The 23439-nt window shown below is 47.8% G+C and overlaps 1 protein-coding gene across 1 annotated transcript in view; it reads left to right on the forward strand.

The window, feature by feature from the left end:
* CSMD2 (CUB and Sushi multiple domains 2) overlaps positions 1–23439 on the forward strand; it is a 571413-nt gene that overhangs the window by 281 nt on the left and 547693 nt on the right. Inside the window, exons 2-3 of the mRNA XM_025041387.1 lie at positions 577–603; positions 15943–15962. Coding sequence (XP_024897155.1) covers positions 577–603; positions 15943–15962 — 47 coding nt within the window. The remainder of the gene's footprint in view (positions 1–576; positions 604–15942; positions 15963–23439) is intronic.

Below are 23439 nucleotides of genomic sequence, written 5' to 3' on the forward strand. Positions count from 1 at the left end.
CCCCCCAACCCCAGCCGCAACTTGGCCGGATCCGGCCGGTGTGCGGGCCTGGGCGACAGACATCCCCGCCCGTGGTTGCAGGGTACCCGGACGGTGGCTTCAGTTTCTCCAGCCTCCCAGCCCCCAAGGTGCCAGGCTTTTCCCCGATAAACTTTCCTGGAGCCCTCCCCCTTCTTCCCCATTCTGGTAGGCACGCCCGTCCTGGGGCCTGGAGAGGAAGGGCGCCCCCTCCCCATTTCCGCGTCTGCGGGGTCTGCCCTGCCCTGCCCCCGCCCATTTTCTGGCGAACGGAGCCCGCGCCTCCGCCGGAGCCGCCGGGAGACTGCGGCCGCCATCCCCTTCCCCAGGAGTCCCTCCCTCAGCCCTCTGGGCTTGGAGAGGGGGTCCGGTGGGCGCGGGTCCTGGGCTGGGGTCCCAAGCACGCTTTGCAGGAGCGGGGTGCTGAGCGACGGGGAGGCGGGGGCGGGGGTTGTGCCCTGTGGCTAGAGAGGGAGTGTCGCCGCCAGGCTCCGCGCCGCCACATTCCTCTTGGTTCCCACTCCGCGCCAAAGTGCCCTTTCCCGCGCCCTGCTGCAGCCGAGTGCCGGGGCTGCGGCAGCGGTGGCGCGGGCGGCGGGACCTGCTCCCGGCGATCGAGTCCAAGAGGGGGGGCAGACCTGGCGCGTGCAGCGAGTTCCGGAACTTCGCGGGTTGTCTGGCTGCGGCTTGTGGACCGTGGAAGGCGTGCGGCCCTTCGAGGGAACCCAGTCCCCAGTGGGGACAGCTGGCTACGACTGGTGCCTTCCCGTTTTATCACTTGCACCCTCTGAGGCTCAGCTGTAGCCACAGCCTAGAAAGTTCCGTGTGTCCAGGTGGGGACGGGTCCAATCGGCCATGTCTGGGACCGAATTTTCCTTTAGCCGGAAGGCTGACAACCCGTAACACCTGCTGCCCAGGCCTGGACTCAGGGCACTTCCCGCCTGGAGCCTGTTGGATTTTTTTGTTTTGTTTTGTATTGTTTTGTTTTTAAACCAGCGATTGAACCTCTGAAGGCTTCGCCTTGGCCATCCCAGAATCCCAGTGCTCCCTTCTTGGAAAGTGCGCCCCTTCCCTGGAGAGCTCTCCGGCCCACTCTGGGCCTCAGATCTTGCGAGCGGGTCTCCGCAGACCGTGTCGCCAGCTCCTTACCCGGGAATGCTAGGGTTGCTGGGCTGAGAGGGCGCCTCAGCCGCCCAGCACTCCCATCCATACTTGACCGGACTTTCTCGGGTTCTCCAGGAGTCATAGCTGCCGACACCCAGAGAGGGGCGCCCGCGGTGCGCGCGCCTAGGAGCTCTGGCCTCGCGTACACCCACACCCACTGGATGGCTGGATGGCTGTGCTGTTCACAACGACGCCGCTGGTCATACAGACTTGCTTCACGCTTGGTGGGGAGACCGCTGCTACTGACTATCAGGTCTCTTGGCCTTTAGTCCAGGTGTGGCCCCTGCTCTGGCCTAGCAGGCCTGAGATTGCCCCTAATGAGATCGAACTATTTTTCTGGGTAGATTTGTCTCAGGCCTCCCAGGGCATGTCATGCCCCTTGGGAAAGAAAAAGGCCGACTCACCGGAGTTTGCACAGTGCTAGGCGCTGCTGGAATCCTGCCTTGTAGAGATCTATCTGCCAGCAGCTCTTTGGTCAGCAGAGAAGTTGGGGTGGTGTTGGCTAATGATTTTGGGGAAGAGTGCTTGCTCTCTGGCAGGCCCTTTCTGGCTTCTAGTGCTTCCAATGGATTTCTTTTAAACTTTTCCTGCATTTAGATGTGCTGTTTGGCCTTGCAAGCAACAAACGTTTGGAAATGGACTCGGTGACAGATGATTGCAAGATTTGGCATTCATTTTGTGTTCTCTTCACACTGTAGACTTTAAAAGATGCTCAGGACTGAACCATTTCCCTTCCTTGGCCCAGTGACGACTGGATACAATGATTATAAGGATTTGAAAAGAGTAGCCTCCCCACCCACGTCTACCTTCGATCCTCACTCAACCCCTTCCATCTGTGCCCTGCCTCACACTCCCCCTGTCCCCAGCCTCCTTGGAGACTTCCCATCAGCAATCTCCTCTCCCTACTATCAATCAATCACTTTCTCCTTAAGTTTCCTCTTGGCTTATAAACAGCTTTAATATATAACACGAAACAACCTAACCAAACTTCTTGGCCCTATTGACCTTTTAGTGACCATCCCATCTCTCTTTCTCTTTTACAAGTCAGCTCTCTTCAAAGGGGTCTTCAACTCACTTTCTCTGCTACCATTCGCTCCCTGCAGTCTGTCTTCTGTTTCCAGAACTGGAACTCTTTAGGAAAGATCACTGATGACCACCCTAACTGCCAAATCTTTCTTTCTGTGCCTGCCTGCCTGCCTTCCTTCCTTCTTGCCTGCCTGCCTGCCTGCCTGCCTTCCGTCTCCCTCCCTCCCTCCCTCTCTGTCTGGGAATAAAATATTAGTGAGTAGAAGAAAATGAGGGTGCTCCCTCCCTCCTCCTCTCCCTTCCTTTTTTCCTCTGTCTTTATCTTCCTTTATCTCCCTGTAACTTTAAATGCTTTGGATTACCCCTTTTAAAATTTCTCTTCCTTGAGCTTCAGGGGCACCACTTTGCTGATTTTTCTGCGACCTCCTGGCCATCCTTTCCCAGTCTCTACAGTAGCTCTTATTCCCCTCCTGTAAGTACGGTTTCCTGCACTGTTCGATTCTTGTGCTTTTCTTCATTTCCTTTCACCACTCCCTGGGTGAGCTCATCCAGGTCCATCCCTTCCATGATCACACTCTGAAGCTTCTAGACAGATCTCCTGCCAAGATGCTTCTCCTGATATTATGTCTGTTGGCTTCATTACCTACAAAACTCTGGGTCTAGACAGCCCATATATCTGGCTGACTCTTGGACAGCTTCACCTAGATGTTTCCTTTCCAAAGCGAACTCATTAGTTTCTCTCTTGAGCCTCCAGTATTCCATATGGAGGCTGGTGGTACCTGCAGCCTCCTAGTTACACAGCCCAGAAACCTTAATATCATCCTCGACTCCTTTCTTATCAAGTTCTGTCAGTTTCATACCCTTGATTTTTCTCAAACATAGCTATTTTTTCTGGATTTAGAGGCTCTGAGCATTGAAAAGGTTGAAATGCCTCCCATCCTCTTGATAAGTGATTCAAAATGAAAGCAATATTGAACTATAAGTTTAAGAAATTCTGACCAAGTTCTGATTTTTCCCACACTAACCAATTTGCTGCTTTTTAAAAAAAGTCAAATACCAAATTATTTAAAAAAATCCTTCCTGCTTCATATTTTGCCTAAGTGCTTGTTTTCAGAGGCCTCTTGCGGACTGGAGCACTGACCATACCCAGTGTTTGATTACAGGACTAATCAAATTGTATTCAGAGTGTTTGTTTATCTGCCTCATGTTTTGAACTGTGAGCTTGCTGAAGGCAGGGACAGTGCTTTATTTCTCTTATATCCCCAGCACCCAGCTCAGAACCTGGCATAGAATTGGTGTCTGATAGGTGGTTGTTAAATTAGTGGATGATTTTAAAACATTTTTTTCTCTTGGACAGTTTTCTAGAGACTGATAAGGCTAAATCAAGAGTCTTAAGGAGTAAGGAAGCCAGAGATAACAAAGACATCTGGTCACCAGTTGCTTTCACCCAGAACTAAGTGTCACTGATTGTTAAGGTAGCTCCTTATATTCTAGAACCAAATGTAACAACAAGCCCTTAGCATACTAAAGAAGAGTCCAGTAGGTGGCTTCAGTAGCACCACTTTGACTCATGTGCCTGACCTGCCTCTGTTTCATCATCATTGTCATGCCAGCAGGTTAAGGGAATCTGATTGCTCGGCAGAGCCCAATGTTCCTTGGAGAACTATCTGTATTCAGACCTCTCCAAGGTTCAGGTGCCCACCTACAAAAAGGACAAGTCACTGCTATATTGTGGGAAGGATTAGACATCAGAGATGTAGCAGTCCCAGCACATACCTTCCTCATAGAAGATGCTTATTAAGTGGAAGCTGGGGCTGAAACAGGAACATCGAGGACAAAGGACTCAGCGAGGAAGTCTCCATGCCCTCACCATGTCCTCTCCCACCCATGGTGCTCAGAAAGCTGTCTGGGTGCCTGGGGGAGTAACACTAATAGCTGATGTTCACTGAGTCCTCACCATGTGCTGGCATCATCTCAAGCACTTGCATGTATTAATTCAAACCTCACAGCAACCCCATGAGGCCAGCAATTTTATTATCCCTATTTTATTCATGAAGAATAGGTTCAAAGGGGACACAGAACTTATCCACACAAGAAGTCAATGACCAAGCCAGAGTTTGAACCCAGTCTACCTGACTCCAAATCCCTTACTCATAACCACAGTGCTCTCCGACTTCTAAGGAGACCCAGCTGGCATGATACGCCTGCGATTCTTCTGCCCGGGCTGTTAACCACTGCCCTGCTCTACCCGCTGGGCCACCCGCATCAGTTCTGCTGTTTTGCTTTTGGCCCTTGATACCTGGATCCCAGTCTTCCAACATCTCGAGCAGCCATGGTCTATCCATCTTACCACAGCTCCTGGGGGTGTGACTGCAAAGTCATCCTTGGTTTGCTTTTAGTCCCAAATACCCATCTAAACTGAACTCTGCTGTGAGCTCTCACAACTCTTCAAGTTCCCCCTGTTCTAAAATCATCAAGATGTATTGGAATGTCTTGTTTAATGAGGGGATGTCCATCTTTATTCCCTAAAGTTCTGTTGACTGAGGCAGAGTAGTGTAGCCCAGATTACAGCACATAGACACTCAATAAACACCTGTTGACAGGATCAGAGGCAAGTTTCCTGGAACCCAAGACTCTCTTTCCTTCAACTGCACTGTTGGATATTCTCCAGACAAGGGGTTTGGAGGAGTGGGAAGAGGTAAAGGGACATCCCCAAGTGGGAGGTGGTCCAGGCCCTTCTGCATACTACCAATAATGCTTTATAGACACTACTATTCAATTTGTACAACAACCCAGCCACTATAATATATTGGAAAAGATTGAGGCTTAGAAATTAAGCAATTTGGCTAAGGTTATAGAGCAGATAGGTAGAGTCAAGATTGGACCTCAGGGCTACCTGAGTCTAGGGCTCAACCTCTTAATTCATGGAAAGCATTTGTCACAGTGCCGGACCCATTGTTTTAGCATCAGTATTGTTAGATGCTGCCTCTACTTCTACTGTCTACTTGCTTTCTGCACCAGCCTCTTAGAATTACAAGAGAAACACTTCTAACACTAAGCCACTATATGCATCAGCAAGAGTCTTTCCTTTTTGCTTCTCTCACTGAAAGCACACCCCTTAGATCCTGGCTACCTACCCTAACCCATCAGTTAAATGCATGTCACCATTTCTCTTCCTAGAGTAGTAGAGGGGTGGACCCTCTATCTCCCCCTAGAGGTTGGAGAATGACACTGACATTGTCTGCCTTGGGATTCACTCCTTGAGGGGGATATGGCCTCCCAACCACCCCCTCTCTGCCTGCCGTGGAGATTTTCCAGGATAATGGGAACATCTGGGTGAACCTGCAAATGGAGGATTATTTCAGAGTCTCTGCCTCATGGAGACACTATGTCGGTCTTCACTGGCTTTGACTAGAACTTGGCTCTCGTTTGGACCCACAGAAAGCAAAGGGTGGGCCATGCAATGTGGGGGTTTCTCAACTTGAAAACGATGATTTGGTTCTTAGAGATTTTTCCTGGTTCTTGTAAGTTAAGAGAAACAAAGGAAAATCATATTTTCTTTCTACTCACTTGAGAGCTCAACCCCCTGGACTATCTTTTCATACCCCTCCTTCAAAGAGATTTTGTATTGTTTTTCTCCTATCCTACCAAAATACACACTTATCCCTTAGATCTTTAGGGGAGGGCAAGACCCTTTGGCTTTCTCATGTAGTTTCATGTAACATGAAGAATGGTTGTACCCCTGTATAAATCACAATGAGAACTCGGGCCAAGTAGGGGATGAGTGGGGAGGAAATGTAATGGAATATAATGGGGTAGGATTGGAGTAATAGGATAATGTGAGATGGATTGAGGTCAAGTAAGAAGGAATGAGTTGAGTAGGATCAAGAGTGGTTTGAGATGGGATAGATAGAATGAACTGGAATGGATTGAGATGGGTGGTGGAATGGAATGGAATAGGATGGTTCTGGGGTGAGAATGAAAGGGTGGGATATAGGGTATTCAGAGGATTGACTGGGATAGGATAGGGCGGGTGGCATAGGAATAGGTTAGAATGGATCGGGATAGGATGGAATCAATTGGGATATGATGGACTTGGAGGTGAATACATCATGGGATGGGCGAAATGGGAATGAGTCAGGATGTACTGACGCACCTTGAGTTGGGTGAATTGGGATGGGATACTGGGAGATGTGCTGGGGTTATGTAACAACTGAGTGGGCATAATGGGGAAATGGGAGATGAGGGAGGGCAGCAGAAACATGCTTCGCATTATTATGGCATCTTCATCTTCCTCCCCAGAACTCAGTTTCTTATTTGCCTGAACTGCGAAATTTCCGGCAGATAGAAAATCCCCATCGGCCCTTGCTTCCACACTGGCATGGATCCTAAAATGCTGGAAGATCTACTCTCTTCCTCTAAGGGGTCATTCTTTAGGTAGTAATTGGGAGTCCCGTGTAGCCACCACCACAAACCCTATCAGAGAAATATGCTAGGCACACGCCCATGTCGAGACCAATGTCAGAGAAGGGCCCCGTGTCTACCCTAAAACTAGTTGGGGTTGGCCGTATCCACAGAAAGCCAAGTCCTGGATGGTGTAGAGGTTCATCTCTGTGGCCCTCCTCTTTTGGGGCATCTCTCCGCTGGAAATTGCCTTTTACTTTCTACCTATTTGTTTCTGTATTGTCAGAAAATTTTAAACTGAATTGATCTCTCAGAGGATGTCAGTCCTATCCTTGGAAATCATCATTATAAGGAACTCTTATGATGCTAAAAATAATGTATGTATAGTTAAATTACAGAGAACATCGAGATGACTCTTAGAAATTTATTTGAGAATCTCCTGTGTGGTCTGAAGCAGAAAATAAAGGCTCATATTGCGGCACAAATAGCCGTCTCCCTGCCAATGTCTAATTTATACTCAATTAAGTGCAATTATAATCCAGATACCTTAAAAAAATTATGTGTCCATCTTCTAGGTTTTCAAATAGGAAATAGAATAAGTTCCATTATTAAGTAGCTACATGTATTTATTGAATTAAAGTAAGTGAGTGTGGTGGTTGTAATTTTGAAGGGAGGAAGCAGAGACTTTGAAATTTAGACCATTTGAGATACAAGTGTATTATCAGAGAATGCGCGGGCATTTTGTGCAGGTGATTGATGGCCCTTTCTGAGATGAGCAAGTGTGGCAGAGTCGACTCAGGCCCGGGAGGTTTGTCTACGTGCTGCTGCCTGACTCACCTCCACCCTGGCCAGAGTCTCACTTGTCACCTATTGACCGTCATCGCTTCCTCCATTGCCATTTCAGGAGTGGCGGTCCTGGATGTAGAGAGGATCAGATATTGGCTGAGGCTTGGTGATGGTATGTGGGCTTCTGGCACATTACTGGGTGATAAGAAGGAGGTGAAAGTTTAATGATTTATTTTCAATCCCTGTTTCAGTGTGCCTAGCATGAAAACAGCCACCTCAGGGATGGCATCCCCTCCTCCCAGGGATCTGTGTGGCCCAGCCCTGCTGGCCTTTGTTATTTGGGCACCCCCGGCAGGGCTGACACACAGCAGATCCACGTAGGAAGGAAGACATTCTGATATATTTGATTTATGTCTTGAAATTTGGCCTGAGAGTCGGGAAAATTAGTCTTCCAGCCTTGGAGGTGCCTCTATGGCTTATGTGACATGAGAGAATTATTTTATCATCCTGGGCCTCCATTTTCTTACTTGTAAAATGGAGATAATAATACCTACCGTGTCTATGTGATGCTGGACTTGGAAGCTCTTTAATCAAGAAAGCAAAAAAGGACCCAGAGATACAATGGGAGGTCCTGTCCAGTGGCCAGGCTGGCTTGGCCTGCCAAGGATGTGAAACTCACCACCTCTGCAGTGAACCTGCCTGGCCTTCAGGGTGAAGGGGTGGTGGGTGAAGGAGGGGGGACTCACTGAGCTTCATGGCTCTAATCCGTTCTTACCTCTCAATGTGTGGCTGCTTCTGAAAACTTGAAATAGAAGACACAAATGATTCCCGTTCAAAGCCCATTAGACATCTGCCACAGACTCCTCCTTACTTAACGGCGCACCCCTGGGCAGCATCACTATGAGTTTAGTCTGGGAGAGGTGACTGTTCAGGCTTCACTTTCACTAACACATTCATCTAGGGGACAAGACCTTCACTGAAGCCATTTAACTGTAGCAAGATGAAAATTCCCTGTGTTTGAGGACCATTGAGCCTCACGTCTATGACATTTTGTTCCAAGAAACATGGGAAGAGGAAAATGTTACAAGGATAGTTTTCCTGAGTCATGTGGATGACAGGGATTTTTGTTTTCTGCTTTATTTCCTTTTTTTGAGCTTATGTGCATAACATTACATTAATCCTCCCCTTATACCATGACATATTATTGATCATCTGTCTATGCCAGGCTCCTTTTTTGTTTTATTCAGAAAGTTTCTTCCTATTATCCCCAATCATAAGGCATTGATGTCCTCCCCCATCAGTAGCCACTCTGATATATTTGACATATGTCTTGAAATATGCATGGATTTTTATAAAATATGTAGGGTTGTTTGATGTGCATATATATTTTTAATTTACATAAATGATAGTGAACTATACATTTCATCCAGTTTCTTACTGTATTTACTCAACACTATATTTTAAAGATCTAGCCCTGCCCCTTGTGTCTAGTCCACAGTTTCTAACCGTTGTATTGCTTTATGTGCTTTGCATCCATCACGTTCTATGTATCCATTTCCCTGGGGAGAGACCTCTGGCTGGTCTGTAACTGCTCCTGGTCACGCATGAAGTTCTGAAGAACATCCTTGTATATGCTCTTTTGGGACTCTGTGTGAGAATAACTCTGGGCTATACAAATGAAGGATTTGGATTCCTGAGTTAATATGTGAATTTTCTATGTTTTGCCATAATGTTTTCTAGAATGGCTGTGCCAGGCAGGGCACATTTCCACAAGAAATGCGCACAAGACTTTCTGTCCCTCCATTTCATCAACAATACTGAATATCATCTACCTTTCTAATTTTTGCCATTCTGATGAGTTTAAAATACCATCTCATTATTTTAATTTACACTTCTCTTAGTACTAGTAAGTTTGAATATCTCATATGCTTATTAATTGTTTGAGCATCTCTTTTTTTCTAAATTGCCTATTTTATAATAGGATGTCCTGTCTCAACTTAGAAAAATTTTTGGTTGATTTGCAGAAGTTTTTTTTTTTTTTTTTAAATATTCCAGATCTTGCCCTTTGTCACTTTTAGAAGTTATAGATAACCTCTCCCAATCTTTCATCTGTCTATTTTGTTTATGGTATTTTTCTTTGGGCAGAAATGCTTCATTTTAATGTAGTCAGATCCATCAATGTTTTGTGGAAAGCAAAAGTTGGGACATGTGGGGCACTGATGAGTTAAGGAGCAGGGCAGGTTCTCAGGCCCACCTGGGTCTACCCTCCTGCAAGGCTGGCTCCCTGTACGCAGGGCTTTGAGGAGTCTCAGAGCCTATGTGTTCTAGGGGCTCCCAGATCGTACAGGAGGTCTCTCTTTTAACTGGCCCTGTGTTTCCTGAAGGGGCCAGCTAAAGTACAAATCAGTTACTTGATGGGTGTCATACTTAGAGAAGGTGAGGGGTTACTCAGTCCCATAGCAGGCATTTATGGAGGACCTGTGCTGGAACCGAGCTCTCAGGTGCATTGGGGACATAGACAAGTTTTATAGATAAGGGTAATAAGAGAGGCAACTACACACATGTTCGTAGGGGCATTATTCATGATATCTAAAAGGTAGAAGCAGCCAAAATAACCATCAATAGATGACTCGATAAACAAAATATGGCACATGCTTACAGTGAAATATTATTCCTTAAAGAGGAGGGCTATTCTACATGCTACAGCATGGATGAACCTTGAGCACATTGTACTAAGTGAAATAAGCTAGTCACAAAAGGACAAATACGGTATGATTCCACTCATACGAGGTACTGAGAGTAGTCGAATCTATAGAGACAGAAAGTAGAATGGTGGTTGCCAGGGGCTGAGGGGGAGGAGGAAGTGGGGAGTTAGTGTTTAATGGGTACAGAGTTTCAGTTTTACGAGATGAAAAGAGTTCTGGAGATGGGTGGTGGTGATGATAGCACAATAGTGTGAAAGTACTTAGTGCTACTGCACTGGGCACTTAAAAATGGTTAATATGGTAACTTATGTATATTTTACTGCAATTAAAAATAAAGGGGGATAACTATCTAGACTCAAGGGGTCAGGGAAGGCCCCTAGAATAAGTGCTGTTTGAGCTGAGATTCGCAGGATAGACAGCAGAAAGCAATGCAAACCTATCTGCACAGGCTCTCAGATGAGTGGAAGTAAGGCATGATCAAGGTCTGGGAGAAGTTCAGGGTGAGGTGAAGGTCTGCTAACTGAACAGGGCAGTGAGGAGTCTGCAGGGTTTTGAGCAGGGGACATGGCCTGATTGGCTTGGTTGCCAGGCAGAGCAGGTCTCTGAAGGAAGGAGGTGACAACGAAGGTAGGGCCTGGGGTTAGAGCACTGCCGAATGTGTGTGTGGGTGCTTGGAGCCCTATGGGGAGAGGTCAGCAAGGGAGGAATGAGGAAATTGTTTCACTTGCATGTTTCTTCCTCCCTGTTCCCACATGCTAGAGACGGGTAGACACCTGATAAACTGGCAAAAGCCCATGCAACTAATCCCATAAATTATGGGTCATAAATCACAGTTCTGTGAATCCTGCTTTAGTGAGAACATCACAAAACTTTCATCAAGAAACAAAACAAAAACAGGAAATCTACCTGCTTGGGGATGACCCAGGCCATTTCATCATACTGTCTGGTGGGGAGACCCCCCCCATGTTCTACCTTATCCAAGTCATGCACGCCCCTCAGTATTTTGGTTGTACTGCCTCTCCCTTCTCCTCTCTTTTCCAACCTCCTTCACTTACTCTCTTCATTTTCCCCAGTTCTGTTGCTTCTCTGGACACCAGGACTCTTCCCTCTCTTTACCCCCAGCCTTACCATCAGTTTGAGCCTCTTCTTGACCTTTGACCTTATTGCCTCCACCCCCACCTTCCCCAGGAAGGCCCATGGCCTTTCCTTTAGCCAGGCTCAGCCCAGCAGCTCCGTCAGCAAGGAGGATTTTTAAGGCCTTTGGCTGCTTCCATCTGCTTAAGAGCAGTGGGCTGGATCATGTGAACATCCACTGAGTGCCTAGTGCAGTGGCCCTGGGTTGGGGGTCACGGATACCAGAACCATTTGAGACCAAATGCCTTCCCCCAGGGACAGTTATAAACTCCTGATGGCCAAGGGAACTGAATAGAAGGAGGGTTGAGGCTGGCAGGGAAGGCTTTACCCAGGGGTGTAAGAAGGCTCTCCAAGAGTGAGGAAGCATCCCTTGGAGGAGGACAATATGGGCTAGGAGGTCCTGGACAGAGGGAGCGGCCTGGACACAGGCTTAATGCAGCAAGCTGCATTTGGGGAATGCCAGGTTTGCGTTCCCCCTCCATCAGCACCGTCATTGTTGTCATGGAAGCACTCCTTTTAGGGGACGCTCAAAACTTGTGCTGAGAGCTGCACATTCCTCTCCTTAAACCTTAAGACACTCCTAAAATGTCAGTCATTCTGCAGTTGAGGAAAGTGATATTTAAGGAGATTAAGTTATTCGCCCAAGAACCACACAGCTAGGGAGGGGAGAGCCTGGATTTAAACTGAATCTGATTCTGGAGTCCACAGGCTTAGCCATGGTATCCACGTTTCCTGGTTACAAGTGTAGTCCCCTGATCTTCTGGATCCGCATATCTAGGAGCAGGGTGTGCAGTCTGCCCCTCTAACAAGTTCCTGTGATGATGGTGCACGCACATTAAGTGTGTCTGGAGCCTCTTAGGTATACTGCGTCCCAGGTCTGAAAGTGAAGTTCCAGGAGACGGGCCTTCAGCCATCCACGGTCCTCGGCACAGCTTCCAATGACCCTGCTCTTGACTACACCCAAGAAAGAACAGAGGAAGGGCCTTGGGGCCTGGGTGGCTTTGGAGCAGAGGCTTCACCATCTGGGCTGCCATCTGCAGCCCTGTCCACCAGGCTTCTCACTCCGTTGCCCCCTCTTTTAACTCTCAGCCTGGCCCAGAGGGATCTAGGACCTGTTCCCAGAGGCTGTGGCACCCCAGAGGTGACCAGATTTGTGCAGATGAGGCGGCCCTAGCGGGGACTGGAAGACCTGTTACCCCGAAAAGCCTGCATTAACATTTCTAAACTGCTTAACATACTTAACAAAAGGCCGGTTTGTAAGGACTGGCTTGACAGCTTGGAGCTCCTGAATCACCAAGTCCTTCTACCAGCCCCTGATTTGTTAGGTGAGGGCACTCAGGGGAGTCTTATCCTCAGCTTCCTCCATGTACTAATTCCCATTATTCTGGATTTAATGCTCGCTGAAGACTAGACACAAAGCACTGAAATGCCATTTTCCTCGGGCCTGTTGGTGGGAAGTGGCGGGCATTTTAGGACAGGCGCTGCAGGCAGGCTGAGGGAGGGTTAGCTGGGCGGGGTCAGGGCAGGCTGGGAAGGAACCGAGGACGGGCCCAGGAGGCCGGGTGTCGACTTTACTTTGTTCCGGGCTGGAGCGGGACTCGGCCCGCAGCGGAGGGGCATTTAGAGAGCCTGTAGTCCCAGTGAGGAGTCAGGGGGCTCAGAAGGGATACTGAGGCAAACGACCAGTTATGCAAATAGGGATGCTAAGGCAGGAAGTACAGAGACACTGGGGGCCCAGAGGTGCATTCATTCATTTTTACACTCATTTATTCATTCACTCAGCTAAACGGTTCTTGGGATTTAGGAAGTGAGGTAAGGACTATTAAATGAGTGCCCTGGAGAAAAAGATTTCATGATCATATGAGTTTGGGAAACACTGGGTCCTTGGTTTCCAGGATGCGGTTTAAGACCTTCCCGGGAAGCCTCTTAGAAATGCAGAATCTGTGGCTTCAGTGCCCACCGATTGAATCAGAATCTGCGTTTTAACAAGATGGCAGGTGATTCATGTGCCGGAGAGAGTCTGAGAAGCACCAGGGCGCACACGTTCTGAGCACAAACTTTGGAGTAAGGCCAACCCAGGGCAAACCCTGGCTCATTAGGGGCCTCAGTTACCATAGTAGTAAAAAGAGGCAAAATGCCTGACCTCACAGTCATGCCTATGAAAGTCCATGTTTGCAGAGTGTCTGGCTCTGAGCATGCATCTCTCCTGCCCCTTTGTTCTCATAAGTCCATGCCCCACTGGCAAGGGGTTTGGGTTCTTTTATTCACCCCTGTGTCTCCAGCACATAAGACAGTGCTTGGAGCATGGTAGATGCTCAGTCATTTGAATGAATGAGTGAGTGAATGAATGCTCATCAAGTGGTTGTCAGCTCAAACTGGACACCGTGGAAGCTGCTTTCTAGAGCAGCAAAGACACTGAGGTTTTCCTTTCTGCTTTCTGTTGCTGCAGCAGATTATGGCAGGTTTCCCAAGGTGAGGATTGCTGAGAGGCTGGGGCAAGGGGACATTTTTGATGCAGAGCAATGAGATAGCTGATCTGTATCAGCCTGTGTTTCAGGAAGATTCTGTTGTTGCTGAAATCTTTGAGTTGAAAGCCATTGTTAAAGTTAAATACTTTGAAGTGTTAGCCATTAATACCTTAGTAAAAATGAACTGATCAATCAGGAGCGATTAAGATCAGGTACGGTGGTAAAGAGTAGATTTGTGTGTAGCTGGACCCACTCCTGTGTCCCCAGGCCTCAGATTTTGAACCTAGAAGTTAATCCGACCCAACCTTGCCCCTCCTTTTCCTCTTGGTCCAGTCTTTGTTGGCCTCCCACTCAGCTCAGTCCTGGGGCATCTTGTCTCTGTCTCTGTTTCACTGAGAACCAGGGCTCCGTCTTGGGACCATTCTCATTAGTGGGGAAGCCTCACCTACTCACTCTCCCAAACAATCTTGTTTCTTACATCCTAAAAAAAAAAAAATGACACTAAAGGAAACAACTGCATGAACCTTGCTGCTGAATTTGGGAAGGGGAGCACTGAGGACGCTGTGCCCTGCGCTACCCAAAAAAGTCACTGCTGTAACTGGTGTTCCTGCTCCTCATTTCTTTCTTCCGTCCCTGCCTTGCGTTTCCTTCCCATTAGCCCACAAACACACTTTGTTTCCATCTTTCAAACACGCTAAACAACACCCCTTTCTTGACTTTGCACCCCCTTTTGGCTGTCACCTTGTCTCTCTCCTTCCTTTCCAAGCCATACTTCCTGAGAGGGTGTCTGCCAATTCATTTCTCAGCGCCTGTCATCTGGCTTTCACCCTCCCCCCTCCCAGGGAAGTGCTCCAGCCCAGGGCACCGCATGACTTCCTGTTACCCAAATCCAAGCATCTCTCTTGGCTTCTAGACCTATCACAGTCTGGCCGCAGCCAGCCTCCTGACCTTCCGCCTGTCCTTCCTCTTCTTCGGCATCTCACACTGCTCATCGCTCCGTCCCGCTTAAAATTTGCTTTCATTTTGGTGCTTCCAGGTCTTTGACCTTAGCCCTCCTCCGTTTTCATTCGACATTTCATTCCTTCTTGTGGCTTTAACACCACTCTCCAAATGCTCATCATCCCTACATCTCACATTTAGGTCTCCAGTAAAGACCTGGCCCCTGAACTCCAGATCCACACACCACCCCCACAATCCTCGGCCCCAGAGTCGTAATGCCACGAACAAAATTCTTCCTTTTTGTTGTCACCTACCTCGTCCCCCCCATCCCACTCCCAGCGATCTTACCATCCCACACTCCTTTGTGTCCCATCTTCACTAGCCATGCGTCTTCCTAAACCGGAAACCTGGGAATCATCCTTGAATTGCACTCCTACCCACTCCCTTTCGCTGATCACATCTTGTGGATCCTACCTCCCGAATAGCTCTCTAGCCTTCCCACATCCTCACTCGTGCCGCTGTGGCTTGGGCTTCAACCTCTTGGACATTTGAGTCCCACTGGAGTGGGACCCAGCACTCTGACAGCAGCAGTGGCAATGTGTGGCCTCCCGCATCCATTCTTGCCTTCCTCTAGTTGGTGGTGCCCACTTCCGTCAGAGAGAGAGAGGGGTGTGGCTCTACTGCCCGGGATGGAAGGGGAGGGCCAAGATGAAGATCACTGAGAAGTTGGCACCCTGGAAGTGGTGAAGACTCTGAAGCTGTTGGGTAAAAGTGAGCCTTGGAAGGGGTTTGAACTCGTAAGCCACTAACACCTGCCAGTGACATCCCATCCCTTCTGGGGTCCCCACTGATGGGTATAAGGGCAAAGAAAGCTAGCTGAATGGAAGGAAAAGTTCTGGTTCATTTATTAAGAGCTGGACATGTGCCGAATACCCGTCAAAGCACAGACCTTTTAGTACATTTGGTGGAGAACATGGCTCAGGGCTGAGCCCAGTGGTGGTTTCCACTCCCACCGTGAATGTAAGCCTTGGGAACTGAGCACTCAGGAGCATTTGCAGAATTAGGGCTGGGACAAGGTCTACAGAGCCCGCTCACTGTCCCCTTTCCCAGCCAGCTCTTGGCATGGGCATAATGGACTTGCTCTAACCCCCGTTTTTAGGTGGAACAGGGGGTGGCTGGTGGACACGTTTCTCTTTCAGTTCAATGCCCCTGCCCCTGGTAAGACATGGCCCAACGAAAGGTGAAGAGGAGGGGGCTGGTGGCAAAACTGCCTTCTGAGCCACCTATCATGAGTAGAGGGGAGGTCCCCCTCCTCCGAGTGCCAACACTGCCAGGAAAGATAGGGGGCCAGGCTCCTAAATGTCTCTCCTGCCCTCCACACAGCCCAGCTTTGTGATGACTGGGGATGCTTTCCCAGTTCACTGAGTTCATTCACTGAGTTACCCTCAAGAAACTTAGGTTTCAAGGCACTGTTTCCAGCGGAGTGCACTAATTACGAGGGGCATGGATTCTTCCCCCTGTGTTTATTCCTAAAAGACATATGTAACTGCCAGTTTTCAGGTCCGTTGGCACCGATCGGCTCTCTCCCCAGATCCCACCCACCCCGCAACAGTTACAGGGAGACCCTGCCAAGGAGGTGGGAGCAAGTTTACCCGAGTTCCCAGCTTCTTTCAGACCTGTCTCCAGACTGAGGAGGTCAAAGCCATGTCCAGCAGGCAGAAGCAGACATACGGACCCTCCTTTCCACCTTTCTGCTCTTGTGTGTCAGAACTCCAGCCCCCTTCCCCTCCTCCTGTGGCCCGGGGCTTCCTTTCTCCACCGTATATTGTCTGAGTTGAAGCCATGAGAGGTTCATGCTCCTAACTTGGGTGGTTCTGTTATTTAGCCCTGGGAAAAGGCATCTTCTTGGGGGTCTCATTCTTATTCCTTTAGGTTCAGACCACCCCCCTAGTTCCCCCACTTTGTACCTCATTGCAGTTTCCCTTTTCAAAGCAGCAGACAGCCCTGCCAACGGGCGAAAGTTTCTCATGCAGTAAAACAGAGGGGCTGGGGAACCCACTATCCCTTAATTATCAAGCCTGTGGGGTTCCCGGAGGCTGTCGTCTCAGTCCTACCAATCAAAATGGACAAAGGGCAGTGTGACCTCACTGACTGGGAAAAGTTCCAGCCTGAAGCAGACACTTGGCATTTATTTGGTCAGTGCATTTTGACCGTGGATAAATGCAGTTTCTGTTAGGCTCTTTGAAATATTGAAAATAGCTCACGAACTCTCGTTAGTGCCTTTGAAGACCAGTAGGGGTCTGGGAACACCAGGCAGGGAACACTGATCTGTCCAATTCCACCTCTACACCCTCCCGCCACGCCTTTCTTCCCCTCTCAGGTGTGGAACCAACTGCGTAAAAAACACAAGGGGTGTCAAATGGAGAGATCGAAATGTCAGCTTCATTATGGATAAAGCGGATAGGAGGATGTGGCTTTGGATGTGAAAGCAACTTGGCTTGTTAATACATCAGTTTTGAATGGGAGAGACTCACCCGCCCATTCCTGGGCACAAGGTGATAACTTCCGGCCTGCCGGACAAGTTTGGGAAAGTGCTACGCAGGTGGGGCTGAGCTGAGTGTACTGAGTTCTGTCCCCAAACTCACTATTTAGACAGTCACTGCCCACCCCAGCATGGGGAGAGAATGAGGGCAGAGTGAGACTGGGAGAATATGTGTGTCTGTGATGACACTTTGCCCGCTGTGGTATGGAGTGGGAACTCACTCCTTTGTGGAGATAGGAGTGAGGCGCATGTGTTCTCCAACCCAGCCACACTGACCTGGGCCTGAGCAGGTCAGCATCACCTGCAGCTGAGAGGGGCCTAGGCTGGCAGGACCTGTCCCATCCCCCGGGGAGGAACGATTGGAGCATCACCTACCTTGGGTGCACCTGTAGATGCCAGCCAGCCTTGGAGGTTCTCTAAGCCCTTACCCAGACCAAGAGGGAGATGTTGACTAAGACGTTGATCATCTGGCTCGCTCATCTCTGTGACATATTTAAATAAGAAAATAAATTGTTCATTTTCCTTTTCTCTTCATTGTTCCCTGGAAGAGTAAATGGAGAATGTGCTTCATCCAAGTGAATTGTTAGGGACTGCTGTTTAAAATGCATCTATTCTGGAGTCAGACCCGATTCTTCCTTGGTTAACTCCTTGATAGAAACTGATGTCAGATTAAGGCGAGGCACCACACATTTGCTTTGCAGATGAAAGACCAAAATTGAGTGGAATAATGGATCCAAGGCAAGAGGAGCAGGCAGGGGATAACAAGAGAAGGTTACTAGCTTTCTAGTAAGAAGCAGTAACAATGCCAAGACTTTTTCCTTTTTTTTCCTCCCTCCTTTCCTCCGTTTTTCCTTCCTTCCATGCATCCAGCCATCCATGCATCCATTCAGCCAAGTTGCTCTGAACTCCCACTTTGTGCTGGACACTGTGTAAGGCTCTGGGATGTGAAGTTGATGACATGCATGTTATCTGTCTCCCCATCACCTTCCCTGCCCCCTAAGCTTTCATTCTTTTTAATGTATCTCCCTTAGGGTGGACAGATAATTAAACAGATAATTTAAATGCACGATAGAGTTTAGCATGGGACTGGAATGAGGGTTATGGGCATAGAGAAAGGGCAGGAATCTAGCCAGGGGTTATCAGGGATGACTTCCTGGGTACATCTTGAAGATAGAGCCAACAGCGTCCAGGGGATGTTAGTCTGGGGAAGACAGAGAAGAGTAAACTGTGGCTTCTTTATTTGGTAGCTATTGTTAGCAATGGCCCTAGAGGCTGCTTCTCTGGGATGAACGTGTGTTGTCTGGATGGGATGCCTATCTGATTTGGAATCTGACTCCGTTGAACATGATTTACTTCCTCTTTTACAATTTTACATAAGAAAATGGAGAGAAAGGGTCATTCTCATCTCGCATCATCACTCCCTGCACTTATTCCTGCCTGTACATATTCCTGCCACTTTCCAGGGCTCGGTTTCTATAAAGGGGATAGTCATTCCTGCCTGCTTTGAACAGAAACGATGCCAGCCAGCTCACCAGGGCCCTGCAAAGTCCGGATTTCCCTGGGCTTGTAAGGCACTCCCAACTGAATTTCACGGTGCTCGCCTCTCGATGGCTGGGTGTCTGTCTGAGAGGCAACTGAGGGGGCGGAGAGGAGCCACTTGTGGGCCTTAGCTTCAGGGACAAATTTGTTGTCTGATCTCATTGTTCAGATCCATTGTTTTTTTGGATGTACGTACCAGATGTAGAAGGATAAGGAGTCTTTGAAGGCTGAGCGAACAGCTAGGACAGGATGACCCGTCTCTTCCCCAAAGGCCATGGAGGCAAAAGGAAGGCGCAGAGAAGCTGTTTGGGGACAGTTCATGACTCACTCGGCAAGCATTAGTGGGCCTGATTCTGTGTAGTGTTGCCAAGGTGGATGGACACTGTCCCCGCCTTGAGGAGCTCACATTCCCCGTGGGAGAGGCACATGTGGGAAACACACAGGGCAGTGGTGCCCAGAAACCTGGCAGTCATCCTCCACGCTTCCCTTTTCCTTTTCCTCTCCCTCCACATCAAGTCACGAGCAAACCTGGTTGGTTCCACCTTCAGAGTCCATCCAGCATCCGCCCCTCCCCGACCACCTGCATGACGGCCCTGGAGTCCGAGCCGGCATCTCCTTTGCCCGCACTCCTGCAAATGCCTCTCCGTGGCTTCCTTCCTTCCGGTCTTGCCTTGTGTCAGCCCAGCCGCTGGAGAGCTTCAAACAGTGTCAGTCAGATTGTTCATTTCCCTGCTCGGGATCCTCCAGTGGCTGCTGTTGCATTTAGAAATAAGTCAAGGTCCTTTCCATGTTCTTGCCCCTGGGTTCCTCCCTGACCTCGTCCTTCCTAAGACTTGCACTCTGCTCCAGCCATTGGCTCCCCAGCTGTTCCTCAGACACCCCGGCCAGCTGTGCTCTCAAATCGGTCTTGAGTTCAACACCCTGTAGAGAACCATAGTTTTTTGCTTTCATCAACTCTTGCTAAGATGTCTCCACCTCTGAGAGGCCACCCAACTCCCTTTCCACAGTTACACCCTCCTTCGCTTAGGCTATATTAGGTTTCTTCATAGTCCTTTTCACTGCCTTTTATATTATGCCTTTATTATATATACCTTTTTCCCTTATTTACTGTCTGTTTCCTTAAGTAAGTTCCATGAGATGAATGAGATTGTCTGTGTTGTTGTCTGTAGTATGCCCAACTCCTACAATAGTGTCTCACACATAGTAGGGGCTCAATGGCTGTTTGTTGGGTGTTACATGAATGACTAGAAAGATGGCACTTATAGAAGCCCGGTAGATGGAGCACACAATTCCGATGTGTGGATGGATGGGGGGGTCATCGTTGGGTGAGGTGATGCGAGGTCGGATGTCAGGAGCAGGCAATTTGCATGAGGAGAAAGGAGGGGAAGGATCCCAGGAAGAGACCCCAGACCTCAAAGGGCCCGTGTTGACAGGAGCAGAGGATAAGTTCTCTGTGGCAAGAGGGTGCCATATGTCATGGCTGAGGCCGTGGAATCAAGCTTGGAGGAAGGCAGGTGGTCGAGGAGGGAGACAGTATGGCCGCTCCCTGTGGAGAGTTTGTGAGCCTGAACTTTGGAGCCAACCCAGCTGGGTTCACATCCTAGCCCTGCAGGGAAAACTCGTAAGTCACCATTTGAGGTGGCTATTAAATCATCGCCTAGGACCTCGGAGAACAGTGTTGGGGTGTTCTCAGAAGCACAATGTGGAGTTTCAGAGAGACTCAGGCTTAAATCTTAGCCCTGCCAGGTACTAGCCTGCCTAAGAGACTTAATAATCTCTTTTGGCCTCAGTCCCCATCTCTAAAATGAGAACAGTAATCTCTAATTCACAAAATCTTTGTAAGCATGCAGTGAGATGATGTACATGAAGCACTTACTTAGGCCTGGCTTGGTACTGGGTCATGGTTGCCAAGGTAACGAGGCCTGCTGTATCGAGTGGGATCAGGAATATTGGGAGAAATCTTGCTCTTTAAACTCTTGGTGGGGCCACAGGTGTTCTCCAGACATTTACTTGGCATTCACCTGTGAGGGGCCATGCCTTTGCTGAGAGGCCCTGCACTCCAGCCCGCTCCTTCCTTCAGGTCCTCCGAGGACCCTTCTCCCTCCTGCCTCTGAGTGAGTCCTCTGAGCACTGGCTGAGTCCTCTGTCTGGAGTGTTCTGCCCTCTTTCACATCATTAACCATGATTCATCTATCACATCTTGGCTCAAGGTTTACTTCTTCCTCTTGGACTCCCAGTCTAGATCATTCTCCTAGAATTATGTTTCTTACCCTCAGATAGCTTATCTCAGGTGATAATTATACATCGACCAGAGTTATTAATCTATCATGGCTCTCTCCCTCATAGTCTGTAAGCTTTCGTTGGGCGGGGACTGTGTGTGGATTTGCTTGTCATCCTATCTCTGGACCACCGATGGTCCCTGGCAAATAGGTTCTCAGTATCAAGAATGACTCAGGGAAGACGGAAGTGACACACACAACTGTAGTGACCTTGCCTTATCCTGTTCCTTCCCAGACAAGACTGGGAAGACTGAGGGAGGCGCCTTAGCCGTGAACGTCTCAGCGTTAGGAGGAATGCCAGTTCTTTTTTATTTATAACAACAACAATAATAAATAACACATACTCAGTGCTCCAGTCACTATGCTATGTACTCTGTAGACATTACTTCATTTAATTGAAACGTCATTATTATTGAGTGAGAAAAACAAGATGCCGAGAAGTGTGTATAATATGATCCAATTTAAAAAAGTTAAACAATGTCAAACCCCTACTATATATGTAAATGTGTAGATAGGCGAGGGTGAGGAGTGAGAGAGAGAAAGCCAAGTGAAAAAAGGAAAAGTAAAAAGTAAAATTGCACTAAAAACCCAATATGCATCATAAGATCATACTTATGTATTCATGCAAGATTATTGAATGTATATGTAAAAAGAAATATAAAAATTGTTCCAAAAAAAAAGTACTATATGCTGACAAGGGCTCAGTATGATGGGCACTTTCATAAACTGCCTGGAGGAGTGTAAATTGTTGCAAACTTTCTGGAAAGCAGTTTGGCAATACATTATCAACAGCATTAAAAATATTCATGTATTTGGACTCAGTATTCCACTTCAAAGAATTTACCCTGAAAAAATAATCAGAGTTGCATTCAACCATTTATGTGTAAGATGCATAGCATTATTTGTAATAGAGGAAAAATGGAAATGAATAGCAATAATAAGAGAAAGGTCAAACAAACTGTTACATCAAAAAATAAATTGCAGTGTCATGATAGCAGCTCTGTAGACACAAGTACTCTTATCATCTCCTTTTTTACATATGGAGGAAATAGAGGCTCATGAAGTTGGAGTAAGTTGGCCATAGTCACATGGCAAATGAGTGATGTGGCGAGTTTTGAACACCTGTGTATCTGCAGAAAGATGAGAATTCTTCTCTTACAGATAGGCTTATGAGCAGGGCGAACATCAGTTGTTTCAGTTCTCCTGGAGGAAATCGTCATGGCCCAAACCTTTGAAACCTTGCTGGGACCTGTTCAGCCATAGTGTGTGGAGGGACCCCCTAGAAGGATCATCAAAGTGATGTCACTTTCTTTTTGATGAAATGATACATAGAAAGCCTTTAGCCAGCACCTGACACAGAGTTTGTACTTAGTATATACACTATAACTTATAATTCACTTTTTTTTTTTGGTGAGAGAAGCAGTTAAGAAAATGGGGCTTTATCTTCCTTATCATTCTGATTTCTCTGGATTAGCTTGGAAATTATCCTTAGTGGCAGCTTCTGAGAGTTGGAAAGAGCCAATGTTCTGGAGTCAGATCTGGGTTTGAGTTCTGGTATTGCCTTTCATCAGTTGTGTGATTTTAGACAAATTACTTAACTTCTTTGAGCCTCTTTGCCTAAGAGAATTGTAGTGAAGGTAAAATGAAATGTCAAATAGAAAGTGCCTAACGTAAGTTGCTACCTTGTAGCAGATGTTTATTAAATGTTAGGTTGCTTGCCTTCCCAATTGGAAGACATATTCTTCAGTTGAATATTCTTGCTGAATGGCACTGGACTAGTTTTAGGCCAGGTTGGACCAGGACAGACCAAAATGTAAACCAGGCCAGGAGCACAAACATCATATCATGGCTGGAGCTTCACCCCAGGCTGGAGTTCAAAATAGGGGTGGGGATAAAGGAACAGGTAGTTGCCTGGGCCCAGATGGGCACTAAAGGTTACAGGTAGATTTGGAGCATGATGTTTTTTGCTCTTGATTATACCTAGAAGTCACCTAGTCAGAGACCAATGGGGAAGTCTGGGCATGAAAGAAAGAGGAGGAATGTGAAATTTGGATAAAGTCTTGCTGTTGCAAGTACTCAGATATGTCCTGAGTGAAAAGAGCTTTAGTAGGCTTTGGGGGAAAGTAGCAGGGTTTCAATCATTTCTTTTTTCTTGTAACATCATTTGACCTTGGTTGCCCAGTCTCTTCACATCCAGAGGCATAACTAGGTCTAGGCTGTGGGGTGAGATGAAGAGATGCAATTGATGAATAGTTGAGTGGGATGAGTGAATGGATGAATGGGTGGGTATTTGGTGTGGATGCACAGATGGATGGGCTATTACATGGCGGATATGGATGAATGCATGAATGGCTAGGATAGAAAGATGGAGTTGATTGATAGGCTGGTAAAATGGAAGGATAGGTGGGATAGACAGAGAATGGATGATGAAATGG

Source organism: Pteropus alecto, unplaced genomic scaffold, assembly GCF_000325575.1.
Source record: "Pteropus alecto unplaced genomic scaffold, ASM32557v1 scaffold39, whole genome shotgun sequence".
Classification (NCBI taxonomy): Eukaryota; Metazoa; Chordata; class Mammalia; order Chiroptera; family Pteropodidae; genus Pteropus; species Pteropus alecto.